Source organism: Macaca mulatta, chromosome 7 (assembly GCF_049350105.2).
Source record: "Macaca mulatta isolate MMU2019108-1 chromosome 7, T2T-MMU8v2.0, whole genome shotgun sequence".
In the NCBI taxonomy this organism is placed as follows: domain Eukaryota; kingdom Metazoa; phylum Chordata; class Mammalia; order Primates; family Cercopithecidae; genus Macaca; species Macaca mulatta.
In genome coordinates, this window is record NC_133412.1 from 29,080,412 (window position 1) to 29,098,333 (window position 17,922).

A 17,922-nucleotide genomic window follows, 5' to 3' on the forward strand; every position below is an offset into this window, starting at 1 on the left:
GACTACAGACAGAATTACACCTGGCCAATTTTTAAAATTTATTGTAGAGACTGGGTCTCACTGTGTTGCCCAGCCTGGTCTCAAACTTCTGGCCTCAAGCAACTCTCCTGCTTCAGCCTCCCAAAGTGCTGGGATTATAGGTGTGAGCCACCATGCCTGGCTCGTGAATAGATTCTTTTAATGAATAGACAATGAGTTGTTATGTGATGATGCTATACTTTATTTACCCATTTTCATATTGATGGACATTTTATCATGTTTTGCTGTCACAAGTAATATATCAGGGAACAGGGAATATCCGTGAGTATATATCTTTATGTATCTGTGCTATTCTTGTAGATAAGACTTCTATAGAATTGCTGGGTCATAGAACATGCACATCTTAAATTGTAATAGATAATGCCAAATTACTCTCTCAAAACATTTGCATCAGATCACATTCTCACTTACAGAGAAGTAGGAAGATGCTTTTTCCTCCACATTGTTGCCAACTCCAGATGTTATCTTGTTTCACACTTGTTTGTTAATGAAATGGTATCTCCTTTCTTTATTTTGGAGCTTAGTTACTTTTTTATATTTTTGGTTGAGTGACAGATTCTTCTGATTGTATTATTGGTTCATTTTTAATTGGGTCGCCTTATTGATTTGTAGGAGCTCTGTGTATGTTGGGATGTTAATCCTTTGTATCTCTGTTAACTTCCATTCTTCTTTTTTATCCCTTTCTTTTCCCATACCTTCCTTAAAACTAAAGCTCCAGAATAGAACTCAGAGGAGGGTAGGGTATAATCAAGAGGCCAGAGGGGTATTAGAGTTTGGGAAGTGAAGACTTATTGTGGTGTCTGATTTGTATCTCAGATCCTGAAGTCTAGCTAGTATAGTCTGACAGATGTCCATATGGAGCAGCAATAACTGCCCATGGATATTTTGAACATTGGAGTTTGCTGCAGGGCCTCCTGAACTTTTGGCTCCATGCAGTGCTGGCCCCAGGGAATTCTAATTGCAGTTGAGAAACACCAGCCTTCCAAACTGTGACTCAGAGCTACACCACTCCCATGCTTGCTCAGCTGAGAATAAACCTACTGTCATTGCTATTAAAGTCTTATTGGTATCAGAGCATATGAAAGATATGTCATTTTTTGGGAAGTCGCCACTGATTTTCATAGGAGAGACTTTGCATTTTTTAAAATGAAAACTTGTGTTTTAGATGTTGTCAAAGGTGAAAAGGTAAAGCCAGTATTTGAGGAACCACCCAATCCCACAAATGTGGAAATAAGCCTGCAGCAGATGAAAGCCAATGATCCTAGCTTGCAAGAAGTCAACCTCAACAACATTAAGGTATTTCATTGTGATTATCATCAGTCACTTAATTTATCATGAGGTCAGAAAACTTACCAGAGATGACCAATTGCTTGTTTTCACACCTGTTTGCAGTTCTTTGTAGTCACTGAGTTGGAGTCAAGGTATCCTATTCAAAAGAAGTGGGTTTTGGAAAACAGTGATTTCTATAATTATTTGAAAAGAATCACCATACCTGAGTTAAGCGTAGTACATTAGTTATATCTATTGCTGAGTAACAGATTACTCCAAAACTTAGAGGCTTCAAACAACAGACATTTATTATTTCACACACAATTTTTCAGTGTCAGGAATCTGGTAGTAGCTAGCTGGATAGTGTGGCTCAGGGTCTCAAATGAGGTGACAGTGAAGTTGTCATCCAAGGCTGCAGTACCAGGCTTGCCCGGGGCAGGAGGATCCAATTCTAAGATGGCAGATTCATGTGGCTGTTGGGAAGAGGCCTCCATTTCTCACCATGTGGCTCCCCAGAGCGAGTGATCCAAGACAGAAAGATGAGAAAGCAGGAAGCCACAATACCTGTTTTGACCCGGTTTCTGAAGTTACTGAACATGTTTGTTACTTCCACTTTATTCAGTTTGATAAGTCATGCCACTCTCAAAGGGAAAGAGTAGAAGAGAGAGAGAGAGAGAGAGTGTGTGTGTGTGTGTGTGTGTGTGTGTAAATATTACCTGAAGTCTCTTTTGTTTATTCTTTTTGGGCCAGTTCTTCGCATTTAATAATAACCAACTTTTATTGAGTGCGTACTATATGCCATGTCCTTTACTAAATACTTGGAATTTATTATCTCATTTAATTATTAGTGGGACTTAAAGAGTTGTTAAGGTCATAGAGCTAGCCTATAGTGCAGCCAGGACTCTTCTCCACTTCTAACTGCACCCCATATTGTCTCCTTCCCCAGTGGTCATTACTGTGGTAAATGATCTAGAAAAAGGACTAAAAGATGAATAAGATTTTTTCAGTCTTTACTCTGAAAAATATTATACTAGGAGAAAAACACTAAACAGATAATTATAACATGATGTGGTGAGCCCCCAAATGTCATTGAATTGCAAGAAAGAAAAATTTTAATGCTACCTAGGAGATCCAGTAAACGAAGGAGATGATATTACATCTGAGTCTTGAAAGATGAGTAGGAATTAATCAGAGAAAAGGACAAAAGGAATTTCCAGGCTAAGGGGAAAGCATATATAAAGGTCTGAAAAAGAGAAAGACTGTGGTATATTAAAACAATGGCAAGTATATCAGTCTGGCTAGAATATAGAGTGAAAAATAAAAAGAGGGAAGTGTAGTATGTGCATACTTTCTTGGTAAGGGAAAACAGAAAGACAACACTCAAGAGGTACCATAGTGGTAGACTAGATTCCCCTATTGGACACTAAGTGGTGCTGTTGGCTCAGGATAGCTTGGTTGCTGAAGGCTAGGTAACGACCCTCATTTAGAAGGGATATCATGTATTTATCTACATACATATGGTATTTAAAGGTTGTGGGTTCTTACCTTGGCAAGAGTGTGCCATAGAATGGGTCATCAACTCGCCATGTCTTCTCTGTCTTAGAACATTCCAATTCCAACCCTGAGGGAATTTGCAAAGGCTCTGGAGACCAACACTCACGTGAAGAAGTTCAGCCTGGCCGCAACTCGCAGCAATGACCCTGTGGCCATTGTGAGTAGAATTCTTAGAAATATAACATAAAGTTATTTAATCCACTGGAGGCTCTATTTAATTTGTTTCTTTAGCTAACAATTTTTTAGATCTGGTAAACTTACATTCTACACAGTTAATGAGCAAAATTATAGTTACAATGCAATAGTAAAACTTCAAAACCAAACTGTCAGATGCTGTAAGTTATCTGGAATTTTGTCAGCATTACAATTTTCAGAGAAAGAAACAAGATAAGTTTGGCATTTAACTAACTGAATATTTAGGGTTTGTTCTGTGCTTAGGATACATTTTCTAAAACTTTTGCATCTGCAGTCATTGCATATTATGACCTTAAAATCCTTCAGGAACTAGGCACCTATAGAAATATTGAAGTAGCTGGGCGTGATGGCTCACGCCTGTAATCCCAGCACTTTGGGATGCCGAGGTGGGTGGATCATGAGGTCAGGAGTTTGAGACCAGCCTGGCCAATAGGGTGAAACCCTATCTCTACTAAAACTACAAGAACTAGTGGGCATGGTGGCATGGGCCTGTAGTCCCAGCTACTCAGGAGACTGACGCAGAAGAATCACTTGAACCCAGGAGGCAGAGGTTGCAATGAGCTGAAATCATGCCACTGCACTGTAGCCTGGGCAACAGAGGGAGACTCCATCTCAAAAAAAAAAAGAAATATTAAAGTATATTTTAATCTTTGAAATGGATTATTGTGTGTCTAAAATATCTTAGACAACCAAATCATGAAGCATTTTGTGTTTGACACCTTGTTAACCAGAATATGAAAAAAATAGCCAGCCAGATGTGGTAACGCACAGCTCTGGTCCCAGCTACTTAAGAGGCTAAAGTGAGACAATTGGCTTGAGCCCAGGAGTTCTAGGCTGCAGTGAGCTATGATCGCACCTCTGCACTCCAGTCTGGGCAATAGAACGAGACAGTAGATAGATAGATAGATAGATAGATAGATAGATAGATAGATACATACATACATACATACATACATACATACATACACACATACATACATACATATGTAAAAGAAAAATAGCCAACTAAAAGTTCTGTTCTTCCTATGCATTTTAGATAATTTAGCCAAATAAGGAAGCCCCTTGACCCAGGTAAATACTTATACCATCACTATCATGATTTTTATTCTTCCTATCAATAGCCAATTAATAACTCCTATTAATAGCTAATTTGTTGAGGAATTAGTAAATACCAGCACCGATTTTCGTGCTTTCCACACAGTATGTCATCCATTTGTCACTGTAATGCTATGAGGTATATACTCTTATTAGTTCCAACTTTAATAAATGAGAAAACAGCCTCGGAGAGGTTAAGTAAGTTATCCAAGGTAATAAAACCAGTAAATGGCAGAGCCAGAATTCACTACCAAGTCTTTCTGGTTCTACAGCCAGGAAGCTTAACCATCAAGCTATGCTAGATTTACACACAATGACTGGCTTTCATACATTTGCTAAAATATGTCATTTATCAAAAGCCTGGGCATCAACCTGTTGTTCTATGGCATTTAATGCTCAGCCCTTGAATCAAGTTAGAAAAACAAAAGTTGGGCTGGGCGCGGTGGCTCACACCTGTAATCCCAGCATTTTGGGAGGCCAAGGTGGGCAGATCACGAGGTCAGGAGGTCGAGACCATCCTGGCTAACATGGTGAAACCCCATCTCTACTAAAAAATACAAAAAATTAGCCGGGCGTGGTGGCGGGCGCCTGTAGTCCCAGCTACTTGGGAGGCTGAGGCAGGAGAATGGCGTGAACCCGGGAGACGGAGCTTGTAGTGAGCCGAGACCACACCACTGCACTCCAGCCTGGGCGACAGAGCGAAACTCCGTCTCAAACAAAAAAAAAAAAAGAAAAGAAAAGAAAAACGGAAGTTGTCTTGACTTGATCTTTTGATTTAAAGTAACGTGCCTTTTGGAAGATCTAAAATAGCATTTAAAACATGACATGAAAGTAATGACTACCTATCATGGTCCTGGCACAGAATAGCTGTTTGAAAGTACTTGTTAGACAAATGAATGATCATAACCTGCAACCTCTAGCAATAGAGAATATTTCTATGGTGATCACAGCAAACTTGAAATAAGCACTCATGTAAAAGAGGAACCAGGCTACAGAAATCGATGTTTTTACCAGCAGTTATTACATATCTAAATCTGTAGATTGAAAGCAGTTTTGAATTTGAAACCTATCATTAAAATAGAAAGATAGCAGAACTAGATAATTGGTAAGGTGAAATGAACAGTTTAAGGATTCTTATCTCTGTATGATTTTGTGCTATTTCTGCCTTTTAGTAGATGTTTTTCAGTAAAGCAAAAATATTCACAGTATACTTTGTATGTAAATGAATAAAGGGATAAAGAAATGATTTGTCACTTCTGTTTAATATATTATTTTGAGTAAAATTGCAGGGTTGGGGTTAGTTCACAATCAACTGCCAACACTACTGGTAAATAATCTAACTCCTATTCTAGACCAAATAGATAACTTACTAAGTGGATTAAATAAATTCCAAATATAATAATCACTTTGATGCTGTTTTTAATGCAACAGCTATGTGTTGAATGCCTATCATATGAAAAGCACTACACTAGGAGCTGAATTTTTTCGGCAACACTTTTCAGGCAAATTTGACCTTTTGTAACTTGCTTTTTAAAGAATACTTCATTTGGGTAGCAAATGTTGGGAAAGGTGTGGAGAAAGGGGAGCACTTGTATACTGGTGGTGGGAATGTAGAGTAGTACAGCCATTATGGGAAACAGTATGGTGGTTCCTCAAAAACTGAAATTAGAACTACATATGATCCAGCAATCCCACTGCTGGGTATATATCCAAGAGAAAGGAAATCAGGATATTGAAGAGATATCTGCCCTCCCATGTTTACTGCAACACTGTTGACAACAGTCAAGATATGGAATCAACCTAAATGTTCATCAACAGATGAATGGATGGAGAAAATGTGGTACATATACACACTGAAATATTATTCAGCCATAAAAAAAGAGAAATCCTGTCATTTGCAGCACCATGGATGGGACTGGAGGTCATTGTGTTAACTGAAACAAGCCAAGCACAAAAAAATAAATATAGCATGTTCTCACTTACATGTGGGAGCTTAAAAAAAGTGGTTCTCATGGAGGTAAAGAGTAGAATGGTGGTTACCAAAGCCTGGGAAGGGAGTGGGGACAAAGAGAAGTTGGTTAAGAGGTACAAAAATACAGTTAGTTAGAAGGAATAAGTTGTTGTATTCAATAATTTATTATAAATTTCAAAATAGCTAGAAGAGAAGAATTGTAATGTTCCCAACACAAAAATCAGCCTTTGAGGTGATGGCTATCCCAATTACTCCAATTTGATCACTGCATACACATTGTATAAAGGTATCAAAATATCACATTTACCCCCAAAAATATGTACAACTATTATTTATCAGTAAAACATTTTTAATTTATTTGGTATAGTCATAGTACAATGTATAAAAAATAGAGGGACCACAGGAAGATATACATATATATATATTCATTTATGTGGATAGAGTTTTCAAAACATGATTTTGCTACTGTTTTCTGAAGAGCATCACTCCTAATAGAAATTTTTCACTTGTCCTCCATTCCAGTTCTAAGATGTGTCACACCTTCCTCCCCTCCTGACTCCCCTAATCCCCCCTCCTCAAGGGTAAGCAGAGAAGAGAGGCAGAACCAAGGGAATGAAGTGATGATTTTAGGAAAGATTTTCTTGGTTGTCACTGTGCCTGGGTGACTGTTTTATTGGGAGCCCTGGCAGAAAGTCTTCATTTTTAGCATTCAAACATGAAGTGAAAAGGCGTTTCTGGTGGATGACATTTGTGGACCTCAAACCTTATTCTGCTTTCATATTATAAATTATTATTCTGATATATTGTTAGAATCAGTGAAGCCCTGTGTGACTGGCATCTGTTTAGACATGTGCCCATTTAAGGCTGTTTTGCATTCAATCAGAAAACACATTTTGGGGTTCGTGGTGAACACAAGCCATTTTACAGATGAGGCAACTGAGACTCAAAGAAGTTGAATGCTGAACTAAGATTACACCACATGTGGCCAAGCCAGGATGCAAATGTAAGTCACCTGTGATTGAGTTTAGTTTACTGTGCCCCAAGCACTTCCATATAACCACATCTATAGTAACTGAGCATTCAAATGGAATTTGTCCCCACTGAATGCCAATGGGGAGAAGGCTCAAATGTATTTAAAATGCTACTGTTATTTACAGTGAGCCATATAAAAATCAAGAGTTTAGGACAGCACCGTTTATTAGAAATAAAACTTGAGAGGTTACTTCCAAGATGGCCAAATAGGAACAGCTCTGGTCTCCAGCTCCCAGTGAGATCGACGCAGAAGACGGGTGATTTCTGCATTTCCAACTGAGGTACCTGGTTCATCTCCATGGGACTGGTTGGACAGTGGGTGCAGCCCACGGAGGGTGAGCTGAAGCAGGGTGGGGCATCGCCTCACCCAGGAATCACAAGGGGTTGGAGGATTTCCCTTTCCTAGCCAAGAGAAGCCATGAGTGACTGTATCTGGAGGAGCAGTACACTCCTGCCCAAATACTGTGCTTTTCCCACAGTCTTCACAACCAGCAGACCAGGAGATTCCCTCCCATGCCTGGCTCGGCAGGTCCCATGCCCATGGAGCCTTGCTTACTGCTAGCACAGCAGTCTGAGATCCACCTGAGATGCTAGAGCTTGGCAGGGGGAGGGGCGTCTGCCATTGCTGAGGCTTGAGTAGGCAGTTCTATGCTCACAGTGTAAACAAAACGGCAGGGAAGCTTGAACTGGGGGGAGCCCACCACAGCTCAGGAAGGCCTACTGCCTCTCTAGATTCCACCTCTGGGGACAGGGCATATCTGAACAAAAGGCAGCAGACAGCTTCTCCAGACTTAAACGTCCTTGCCTGACAGCTCTGAAGAGAGCAGTGCTTCTCCAAGCATGGCATTCGTGCTGACAGACTGCTGCCTCAAGTGGGTCCCTGACCCCTGTGTAGCCTGACTGGGAGACACCTCCCAGTAGGGGCTGACACCTCATACAGGCAGGTGTCCCTCTGGGAGGAAGCTTCCAGAGGAAGGATCAGACAGCAATATTTGCTGTTCTGCAGCCTCTGCTGGTGATACCCAGGAAAACAGGGTCTGGAGTGGACCTCCAGCAAACTCCAGCAGACCTGCAGCTAAGGGGCCTGTCTGTTAGAAGGAAAACTAACAAACAGAAAGGAATAGCATAAACATCAACAATAAGGACATCCACACCAAAACCCCCTTTGTAGGTCACCAACATCAAAGACTAAAGGTAGATAAAACCACAAAGATGAAGAGAAACCAGAGCAGAAAGGTGGAAAATTCCCAAAACCAGAACGCCTCTTCTCCAAAGGAACACAACTCCTCACTAGCAAGGGAACAAAACTGGACAGAGAATGAGTTTGACGAGTTGACAGAAGTAGGCTTCAGAAGGTTAGTAATAACAAACTTCTCTGAGCTAAAGGAGCATGTTCTAACCCATTGCAAGGAAGCTAAAAACATTGAAAAAAGGTCAGATGAATGGCTAAATAGAATAACCAGTGTAGAGAAGAGCTTAAATGACCTGATGGAGCTGAAAACCAGAGTACAAGAACTTCATAAAGCATACACAAGCTTCAATAGCCAATTTAATCAAGTGGAAGAAAGGATATCAGTGATTGAAGATCAAATTAATGAAGTAAAGTGAGAAGACAAGATTAGAGAGAGAAAAGTGAAAAAAAAAAATGAACAAAGCCTCCAAGAAATGTGGGACTATGTGAAAAGACCAAATCTACATTTGATTGGTGGACCTGAAAGTGACAGGGAGAACGGAACCAAGTTAGAAAACACTCTTCAGGATATTATCCAAAAGAACTTCCCTAACCTAGCAAGGCAGGCCAACATTCAAATTCAGGAAATACAGAGAACACCACAAAGATACTCCTCGAGAAGAGCAACCCCAAGACACATAATTGTCAGATTCACCAATGTTGAAATGAAGGAAAAATGTTAAGGGCAGCCAGAGAGAAAGGTCGGGTTACCCACAAAGGGAAGCCCATCAGACTAACAGTGGATATCTTGGCAGAAACCCTACAAGCCAGAAGAGAGTGGGGGCCAATATTCAACATTCTTAAAGAAAACAATTTTCAACCCAGAATTTTATATACAGCCAAACTAAGCTTCATAAGTGAAAGAGAAATAAAATCCTTTACAGACAAGCAAATGCTGAGAGATTTTGTCACCACCAGGCCTGCCTTACAAGAGCTCCTGAAGGAAGCACTAAACATGGATAGGAACAACCAGTACCAGCCACTGCAAAAACATACCAAATTGAAAGACCATCAACACTATGAAGAAACTGCATCAATTAATGGGCGACATAACCATCTAGCATCATAATGACAGTATCAAATTCACATGTAACAATATTAACCTTAAATGTAAATGGGCTAAATGCCCCAATTAAAAGACACAGACTGGCAAATTGGATAAAGAGTCAAGACCCATCAGTGTGCTGTATCCAGGAGACCAATCTCATGTACAAAGACACACATAAGCTCAAAATAAAGGGATGGAGGAAGATCTACCAAGCAAATGGAAAGTAAAAAAAAGCAGGGGTTGCAATCCTGGTCTCTGATAAAACAGACTAAATCAACAAAGATCAAAAGAGACAAAGACGGGCATTACATGATGGTAAAAGGATCAATTCAACAAGAAGAGCTAACTATCCTAAATATCTACACACTCAATACAGGAGCACCCAGATTCATAAAGCAAGTTCTTAGAGACCTACAAAGAGACTTAGACTCCCACACAATAATAATGGGAGATTTTAACACCCCACTGTCAGTATTAGACAGATCAATGAGACAGAAAATTAACAAGGATATCCAGAACTTGAACTCAGCTGTGGACCAAGTGGACCTAATAGACATCTACAGAACTCTGCACCCCAAATCAACAGAATATACAGTCTTCTCAGCACCACATCACACTTATTCTAAAATTGACAACATAATTGCAAGTAAAACACTTCTCAGCAAATGTAATAGAATGGAAATCACAACAAACTGTCTCTCAGCCCACAGTGCAACCAAATTAGAGCTCAGGATTAAGAACTCACTCAAAACCACACAACTATGTGGAAACTGAACAACGTGCCCCTGAATGACTACTGGGTAAATAATGAAATGAAGGTAGAAATAAAGATGTTCTTTGAAACCAATGAGAACAAAGACACAATGTACCAGAATCTCTGGGACACGTTTAAAGCAGTGTGTAGAGGGAAATTTATAGCACTAAATGCCCACAAGAGAAAGCAGGAGAAATCTGAAATTGACACCCTAACATCACAACTAAAAGAAATAGAAAAGCAAGAGCAAACATATTCAAAAGCTAGCAGAAGACAAGAAATAACTAAGATCAGAGCAGAACTGAAAGAGATAGAGACCCAAAAAAACTCTTCAAAAAATCAATGAATCCAGGAGCTGGTTTTTTGAAAAGATCAACAAAATGGATAGACGCTAGTAAGACTAACAAAGAACAAAAGAGAGAAGCATCAAATAGACACCATAAAAAATGATAAAGGGGATATTACCACTGATCCCACAGAAATACAAACTACCATCGGAGAATACTATAAACACCTCTATGCAAATAAACTAGAAAATCTAGATGAAATGGATAAATTCCTGGACACACACAACCTTCCAAGTCTAAACCAGGAAGAAGTTGAATCTCCGAATAGACCAATAGCAGGTTCTGAAATTGAGGCAATAATTAATAGCCTACCAACCAAAAAGAGTCCAGGACCAGACAGATTCACAGCCGAATTCTACCAGAGGTGTAAAGAGGAGCTGGTACCATTCCTTCTGAAACTATTCCAGTCAATAGAAAAAGATGGAATTATCCCTAACTCATTTTATGAGGCCAGCATCACCCTGATACCAAAGCCTGGCAGAGACACAACAAAAAAAAGAGAAATTTTAGGCCAATAATGATGAATATCGATGCAAACATCCTCAATAAAATACTGGCAAACCAAATCCAGCAGCACCTCAAAAAACTTACGCACCATGATCAAGTTGGCTTTATCCCTGGGATGCAAGGCTGGTTCAACATACTCAAATCAGTAAACATAATCCATCGCATAAACAGAACCAACTACAAAAACCACATGATTATCTCAATAGATGCAGAAAAGGCCTTCAATAAAATTCAATAGCCTTTCATGCTAAAAACTCTCAATCAACTAGGTATTGATGGAATGTATCTCAACATAATAAGAGCTGTTTATGACAAACCCACAGCCAATATTATACTGAATGGGCAAAAACTGGAAGCATTCCCTTTGAAACCCGGCACAAGACAAGGATGCCCTCTCTCACCACTCCAATTCAACATAATATTGGAAGTTCTGGCCAGGGGAATCAGGCAAGAGGAAGCAATAAAGGGTATTCAAATAGGAATAAAGGAAGTCAAATTGTCTCTCTTTGCAGATGACATGATTGTATTTTTAGAAAACCCCATAGTCTCAGCCCCAAATCTCCTTAAGCTGATAAGCAAATTCAGCAAAGTCTCAGGATACAAAATCAATGTGCAAAAATCACAAGCATTCCTATACACCAAGAACAGACAAACAGCCAAATCATGAGTGAACTCCCATTCACAATTGCTACAAGGAGAATAAAATACCTAGGAATAGAACTTACAAGGAATGTGAAGGACCTCTTCAAGGAGAACTACAAACCACTGCTCAAGGAAATAAGAGAGAGAGTACACAAACAAATGAAAAAACATTCCATGCTCATGGATAGGAAGAATCAATATCATGAAAATGGCCTTACTGCCCAAAGTAATTTGTAGATTCAACACTATCCCCATCAAGCTACCGCTGACTTTCTTCACATAATTGAAAAAAACTACTTTAAACCTCATATGAAACCAAAAAAGAGCCTGCATAGCCAAAACAATCCTGGGCAGGAAGAACAAAGCTGGAGGCATCACGCTACCTGACTTCAAACTTTACTATAAGGCTACAGTAACCAGAACAGCATGGTACTGGTACCAAAACAGATACAAAGACCAATGAAACAAAACGGAGGCCTCAGAAATAACACCACACATCTACAACCATCTGATCTTTGACAAACCTGACACATACAAGCAATGAGGGGAAAAGATTCCCTATTTAATAAATGCTGTTGGGAAAACTGGCTAGCCATATGCAGAAAACTGAAACTGGACCCCTTCCTTACAGCTTATACAAAAATAAACTCAAGATGGATCAAAGACTTAAATGTAAGACCTAGGACCATAAAAATCCTAGAAGAAAACCTGGGCACTACCATTCAGGGCATAGGCATGGGCAAAGACTTCATGTCTAAAACACCAAAAGCAATGGCAACAAAAGCCAGAATTGACAAATGGGATCTAATTAAACTAAAGAGGTTCTTCACAGCAAAAGAAATTATCATCAGAGTGAACAGGCAACCTACAGAATGGGAGAATTTTGCAATCTATCCATCTGACAAAGGACTAATACCCAGAATCTATAAGGAACGTAAACAAATTTACAAGAAAAAAGCAAACAAACCCCATCAAAAAATGGGCAAAGGATATGAACAGACACTTCTCAAAAGAAGACATATATGCAGCCAACAGACATATGAAAAAATCCTCATCATCTCTGGTCATTAGAGAAATGTAAATCAAAACCACAATGAGATACCATCTCATGCCAGTTAGAATGGCAACCATTAAAAACTCAGGAAACAACAGATGCTGGAGAGGTTGTGGAAAAATAGGAATGCTTTTACACTGTTGGTGGGAGTGTAAATTAGTTCAACCATTGTGGAAGACAGTGTGGCGATTCCTCAGGGGTCTAGAACTAGAAATACCATTTGACCCAGCAATCCCATTACTGGACATATACCCAAAGAATTATAAATCATTCTACTATAAAGACAGATGCACACGTATGTTTATTGCGGCACTATTCACAATAGCAAAGACTTGGAACCAACCCAAATGCCCATCAGTGATAAACTGGATAAAGAAAATGTACCACATATACACCATGTAATACTATGCAGCCATAAAAAAAGGATGAGTTCATGTCCTTTGCAGGGACATGAATGAAGCTGGAAACCATCATTCTTAGCAAACTGTCACAAGATCAGAAAACCAAACACTGCATGTTCTCATTCATAAGTGGGAGTTGAACAAGAGAACACATGGACACAGGGAGGGGAACATCACACACCAGGGCCTGTGGGGATTGGAGGGCTAGGGGAGGGATAACATTAGGAGAAATACCTAATGTAGGTGACAGGTTGATGGGTGCAGCAAACCACCATGGCACATGTATACCTATGTAACAAAATTGTACATTCTGCACATGTAACCCAGAACTTAAAGTATAAAAAAATAAATAAATAAAACGTGAGCCACAAATGTAAGCCCCACGTATAAATTTAAATTTTTTAGTAGCCACATTTAAAAAAAAAAAAGTAGACAAAATTAATTTTAGTAGTAAATAGATGCTGCTTGACTTACAATGGGTTATGTCCAGATAAAGCTATTGTAAATTGAAAATCTTTATCTGAACATAGCCTCATCATAAGTCAAGGAGCATACTGAATGAGTATCGCTTTCACATCATGGTAAATTCCAAAAATCGAAAGTGGAACCATCATGTCAGGGACTCTCTGTATTGTATTTAAACTGATATATCCAAAATGTAATTTGAAAAATTAATGAGGTATTTTGCATTCTTTTTTTCATACTACATCTTTGAAATCCAGTGTGTTTTATGTTTACAGCACATTTCAAATCAGACTAGCCAATTTTCAAGGGCTCAATAGCCACATTTCTCATGGCTACCATTTGGCCAGTGCAGAAATTTGCATTTCCATACAATCCTATAAAGTACAGAGAGCAAACCCTTCTCTTTAAAGATGTATTTCTACTCTATTTCAATGACATTTAAAACATCTAGTCTTTGTTTTAATAACGTTATTATTCCCAGCACATGTAATATGCTCAAATATTTGCTGAACTGAAGTGAACCTGGGCTTGCAGCCCAGGATTGTGTTTGGCTGGCTCGCCGCTGTTTTGTGGAGCATAAGAAAGTGTTTTCTCAAGTTTAAAAGAAATTGGCAAGATCCTGGCAACTCGCCAGGAGGTTCTGCAACTTTCTGTAAAGGCCTAATTGCTCTGACATTTTGTTATTCTAATAATGAGAGTAAATCCCAAAGCTTGGAGTGTCCAAAAGGAAAGTCCTGATGCATCCCTCTCTGGTGATCAGATTAAAATGTATAGATTTAATTTTAATTAAGGACCTAGCACAGAATAAATACGCTTTAATTTACGTGGTGTGCCATAGTGTAAATCCAAATTCTTGAGCTTTCTTTGCAGTACAAGCAACTGCCTGATCAAGATACAGGATTATTCTTCTAGTCCAGTGGTTCTCAACCTGGGGCAATTTTGCCCTCCAGGGGACATTTGGCAGCATCTGGAGATATTTCTAGTTGTCATGACAGGGAGGAGTGCTATTGACATTTAGTGAGTCTCAGAGGCCAGAGATACTGCTAAATATTCTTTAATACACAGGACAGCCTCCCACAACGAAGAATTCTTTGACCCCAAGTGTCAGTCATGCTGGGGTTAAATAACCCTGTTCTCGTCCAATGTTGGGACTTCTCGTCTTCTTTCTTCCTGTCTTTTCCACTGTAAAAACAATTAAAATAGTTCAGAACTTTTTTGTTCTACTCCCCAGAAGCAATCACTATTAGTAGTTTGTTTTTCATTCTTCTAGTTGTTGTCTTTATGACTTTAATTAAAGTGGTTACTGGCTCATGCCTGTAATCCCAGCACTTTGGGAGGCCGAGGCAGGAGGATCACTTAAAGCCAGGAGTTCGAGACCAGCCTGGGCAACATAGAGAGACCCTGTTTCTATACCAAAACACGGGGGGGGGGGGGAAAAAAAAGTGGTTGTCAACCCTAACTGCACATTATTCACCTGGAGAGCTCTTCAGAAATGCAGATGGCCATTCCACAGCCTCAGAGATTCTGATTCAATTCTTCTGGGGTAAATTTTTTAAAGCTCTCAGGCCATTCTAATGTGTGGTCAATGTAGAAAACCACTAATGTACAGAAATTTATATTTTTCATTTATCATCTTAGAAAATTTTTTATTCTCTGTTATAAAAGATGAGGGCAGTTCTATACTTACTTTATGTTCCATTCCTCCTTTCTCTTCCACTTCCAAATTGTAGATATTACATTATTTTCACACATGTGAGCTTTATACATTTTATGTAATTATGTTCTGTGTTTGTATATAGATTGATTCCAAAAATTAACCTATTAGCAGCATTTACAATTATATAACTATATAAATATAAATCTCCATTCCCATGGACCTTGCAATCTAGTGACTAGTGCTGACCTGATTTTTTATCATTTGCAGGTAACTTATTTTTCCTTGCAAGAAATTTTTAGTACTCTCTTTCCCTTTGGAATTCTGAAATTTCACTTTTCTGTTCACTTAAGAGTCGTTTTGGGCCAGGCACGGCGGCTCACGCCTGTAATCCCAGCACTTTGGGAGGCCAGGGCGGGTGGGTCACCTGAGGTCAAGAGTTTGAGACCAGCCCTGGCCAACATGGTGAAACCCCATCTCAACTAAAAATATAAAAATTAGCTGGGTGTGGTGGTGAGCCCCTGTAATCTCAGCTACTCAGGAGGCTGAGGCAGGAGAATTGCTTGAACCCAGGAGATGGAGGTTGCAGTGAGCTGACACAGTGCCGCTACACTCCAGCCTGGGCAACAAAGTGAGACTCCGTCTCAAAAAACAAAAAAGAGTAGTTTTTATTCATTCTGCTGAGTGTCTAGTGATTTCTTTCAGATAAAGATCCATAACTTTCTTCATCTCTGGGAAATTTATTTTTCCTCCTTAATTATTTGATAACTTCTTCCCTTCTCTTTTCTCTTTCTTTCTTTCTTTCTTTCTTTCTTTCTTTCTTTCTTTCTTTCTTTCTTTCTTTCTTTCTTTCTTTCTTTCTTATCCTTCTGGAACTCTTCTTAGATGAGTGTTGAATCTCTGCATCTTTCATCCACATCTCTTAAGGTTTTCTCATAGTTTCTATCTTTGTCTTTTTGCTGTATATCCTTGGAAATATCCTCAGTGTTATCTTCTAGATCACCAACTTGGTCTTCAGCCATGTTTATTTTGTAATTCTAGATGTCTATTATTTTCTTTTATTTCAATGTAGTTTTTTAAAATTTTCTAAATGTTTTCTCTCTCTCTCTTCCCCCCCCCCCCCACTTTTTCTCTCTTTCTTTCCTGTTCTTTTTTTTTGTGGGGCAGGGAGGAAAATAATACATAATTAGAATTTTTACATTTGTGCTGTTTCTTCTATGGCATATTGTCCTGCTTGGTCAACTTTATTCTTTCATGATGTTGGTTTTCCTAAAATGTCTGACAATTATTGGTTGCCTGTTTATATTTTTGAATGGAGAGCAAGGTTGGTTTGTATAAACCAGGATCATTTCTCCTGCAGTTATATCTATCTATTTTACCAACAGACCTCTCCCTTAAAAAGGAGGCCCCTTTATTTTTCTCCATTTGTCACCATCTGATAAGCTATATATTTTATTTCTTAATTTACTGACTCTGCCCTCTTACTCAAATATAAGCCTCTCTGAGGACAAGGATTTTTGTTTTTTTCTACTGCTAGAGCACAGTAGAAGCCTGACAAATAGTTTTTTTTGAATGTATGAGTGAGACTTTTTTTCAGCAGCAGGTGTGCTGACCTGCCACCTTCTCTGCAGTATGTGTATAAGGAGCCCACAGGCAGCCTGAGAGTCCCCTGCAATCACTACAGTTAGGAGGACTTCATTCTGGGAGGGACACCTTTCAATATATAGTAGTCCCCTTATCTGCAGAGGATATGTTCCAAGACCCCCAGTGGATACCTGAAACCACAGATAGTACCAAACCCGATATGTGCTATGTCTTTTCCTATACTACACACCCATAATAATGTTAATTTTTAAACTAGGCACAGTAAGAGATTAATAACAATAAGTAATAGAACAATTGTAATAACAATATGCTGTTATAGAAGTTGTGTGAATATGGTCTCTCTCAAATATCTTACTGTACTATCCTCCTCCCACTTGTGATGACGTGAGATGGTAAAATGTCTGTGTGATAAGATGAAGTGAGGTGAATGACATAGGCAAGGGGACTGTGTTAGGCTACTGTTGCCCTTCTGACCATTTGTCAGAAGTAGGATCATCTGCCTCCGGTGATCCTGGCTCATCCAGCCATGACGATGTCAATAGTTGGATGTCAAAAGCAGACAATGTCATTGGTTCATAGGCAGGGACAGCATGGAGATACTGGACAAAGAGGTGATTCACCTCCTGGGCGACATAGACCACAAGATTTCATCACACCACTCAGAACAGCATGCGATTTAAAACTTAAGAATTGTTTATTTCTGAGGTTGTCCATTTAACATTTTCCCACTGCGGTTGACAGCACGTAACTGAAACCGCAGATTGCGGGGAGTACTGTACTTCCTTCCTGGCAGAGCTGCCTTTCCCCTTTTCCCCCCACACTGTACTGGTATGAAGGTCTGGAGGCGCCTCCGTTTCCGCACTGCTTCTCTCACAGTTCGCAGCACCTTCACCAGAGGCTCTTCCTGGGAGACTTCATTGATAGCTGTGCTGGCAGCTGCTCTTTTTCCTGGAAGGTGCTGGGAGGGATAGTATGCTCTCCATCTGCCCTAGCTGTTCCATCTGTTCCTAAGGCAGTTCTTTAAGGAATTGCCCCAAATGGAACCTATCTCTAGCAGC

General features: G+C 39.5%; 1 protein-coding gene across 2 annotated transcripts in view; it reads left to right on the plus strand.

Annotated features, from left to right (window-relative positions):
• TMOD2 (tropomodulin 2) overlaps positions 1–17,922 on the plus strand; it is a 60,266-nt gene that overhangs the window by 28,290 nt on the left and 14,054 nt on the right. For both annotated transcript variants that reach the window (XM_015142195.3, NM_001260806.1), the window contains 2 exon segments: positions 1,205–1,335; positions 2,912–3,019. In XM_015142195.3, coding sequence (XP_014997681.1) covers positions 1,205–1,335; positions 2,912–3,019 — 239 coding nt within the window.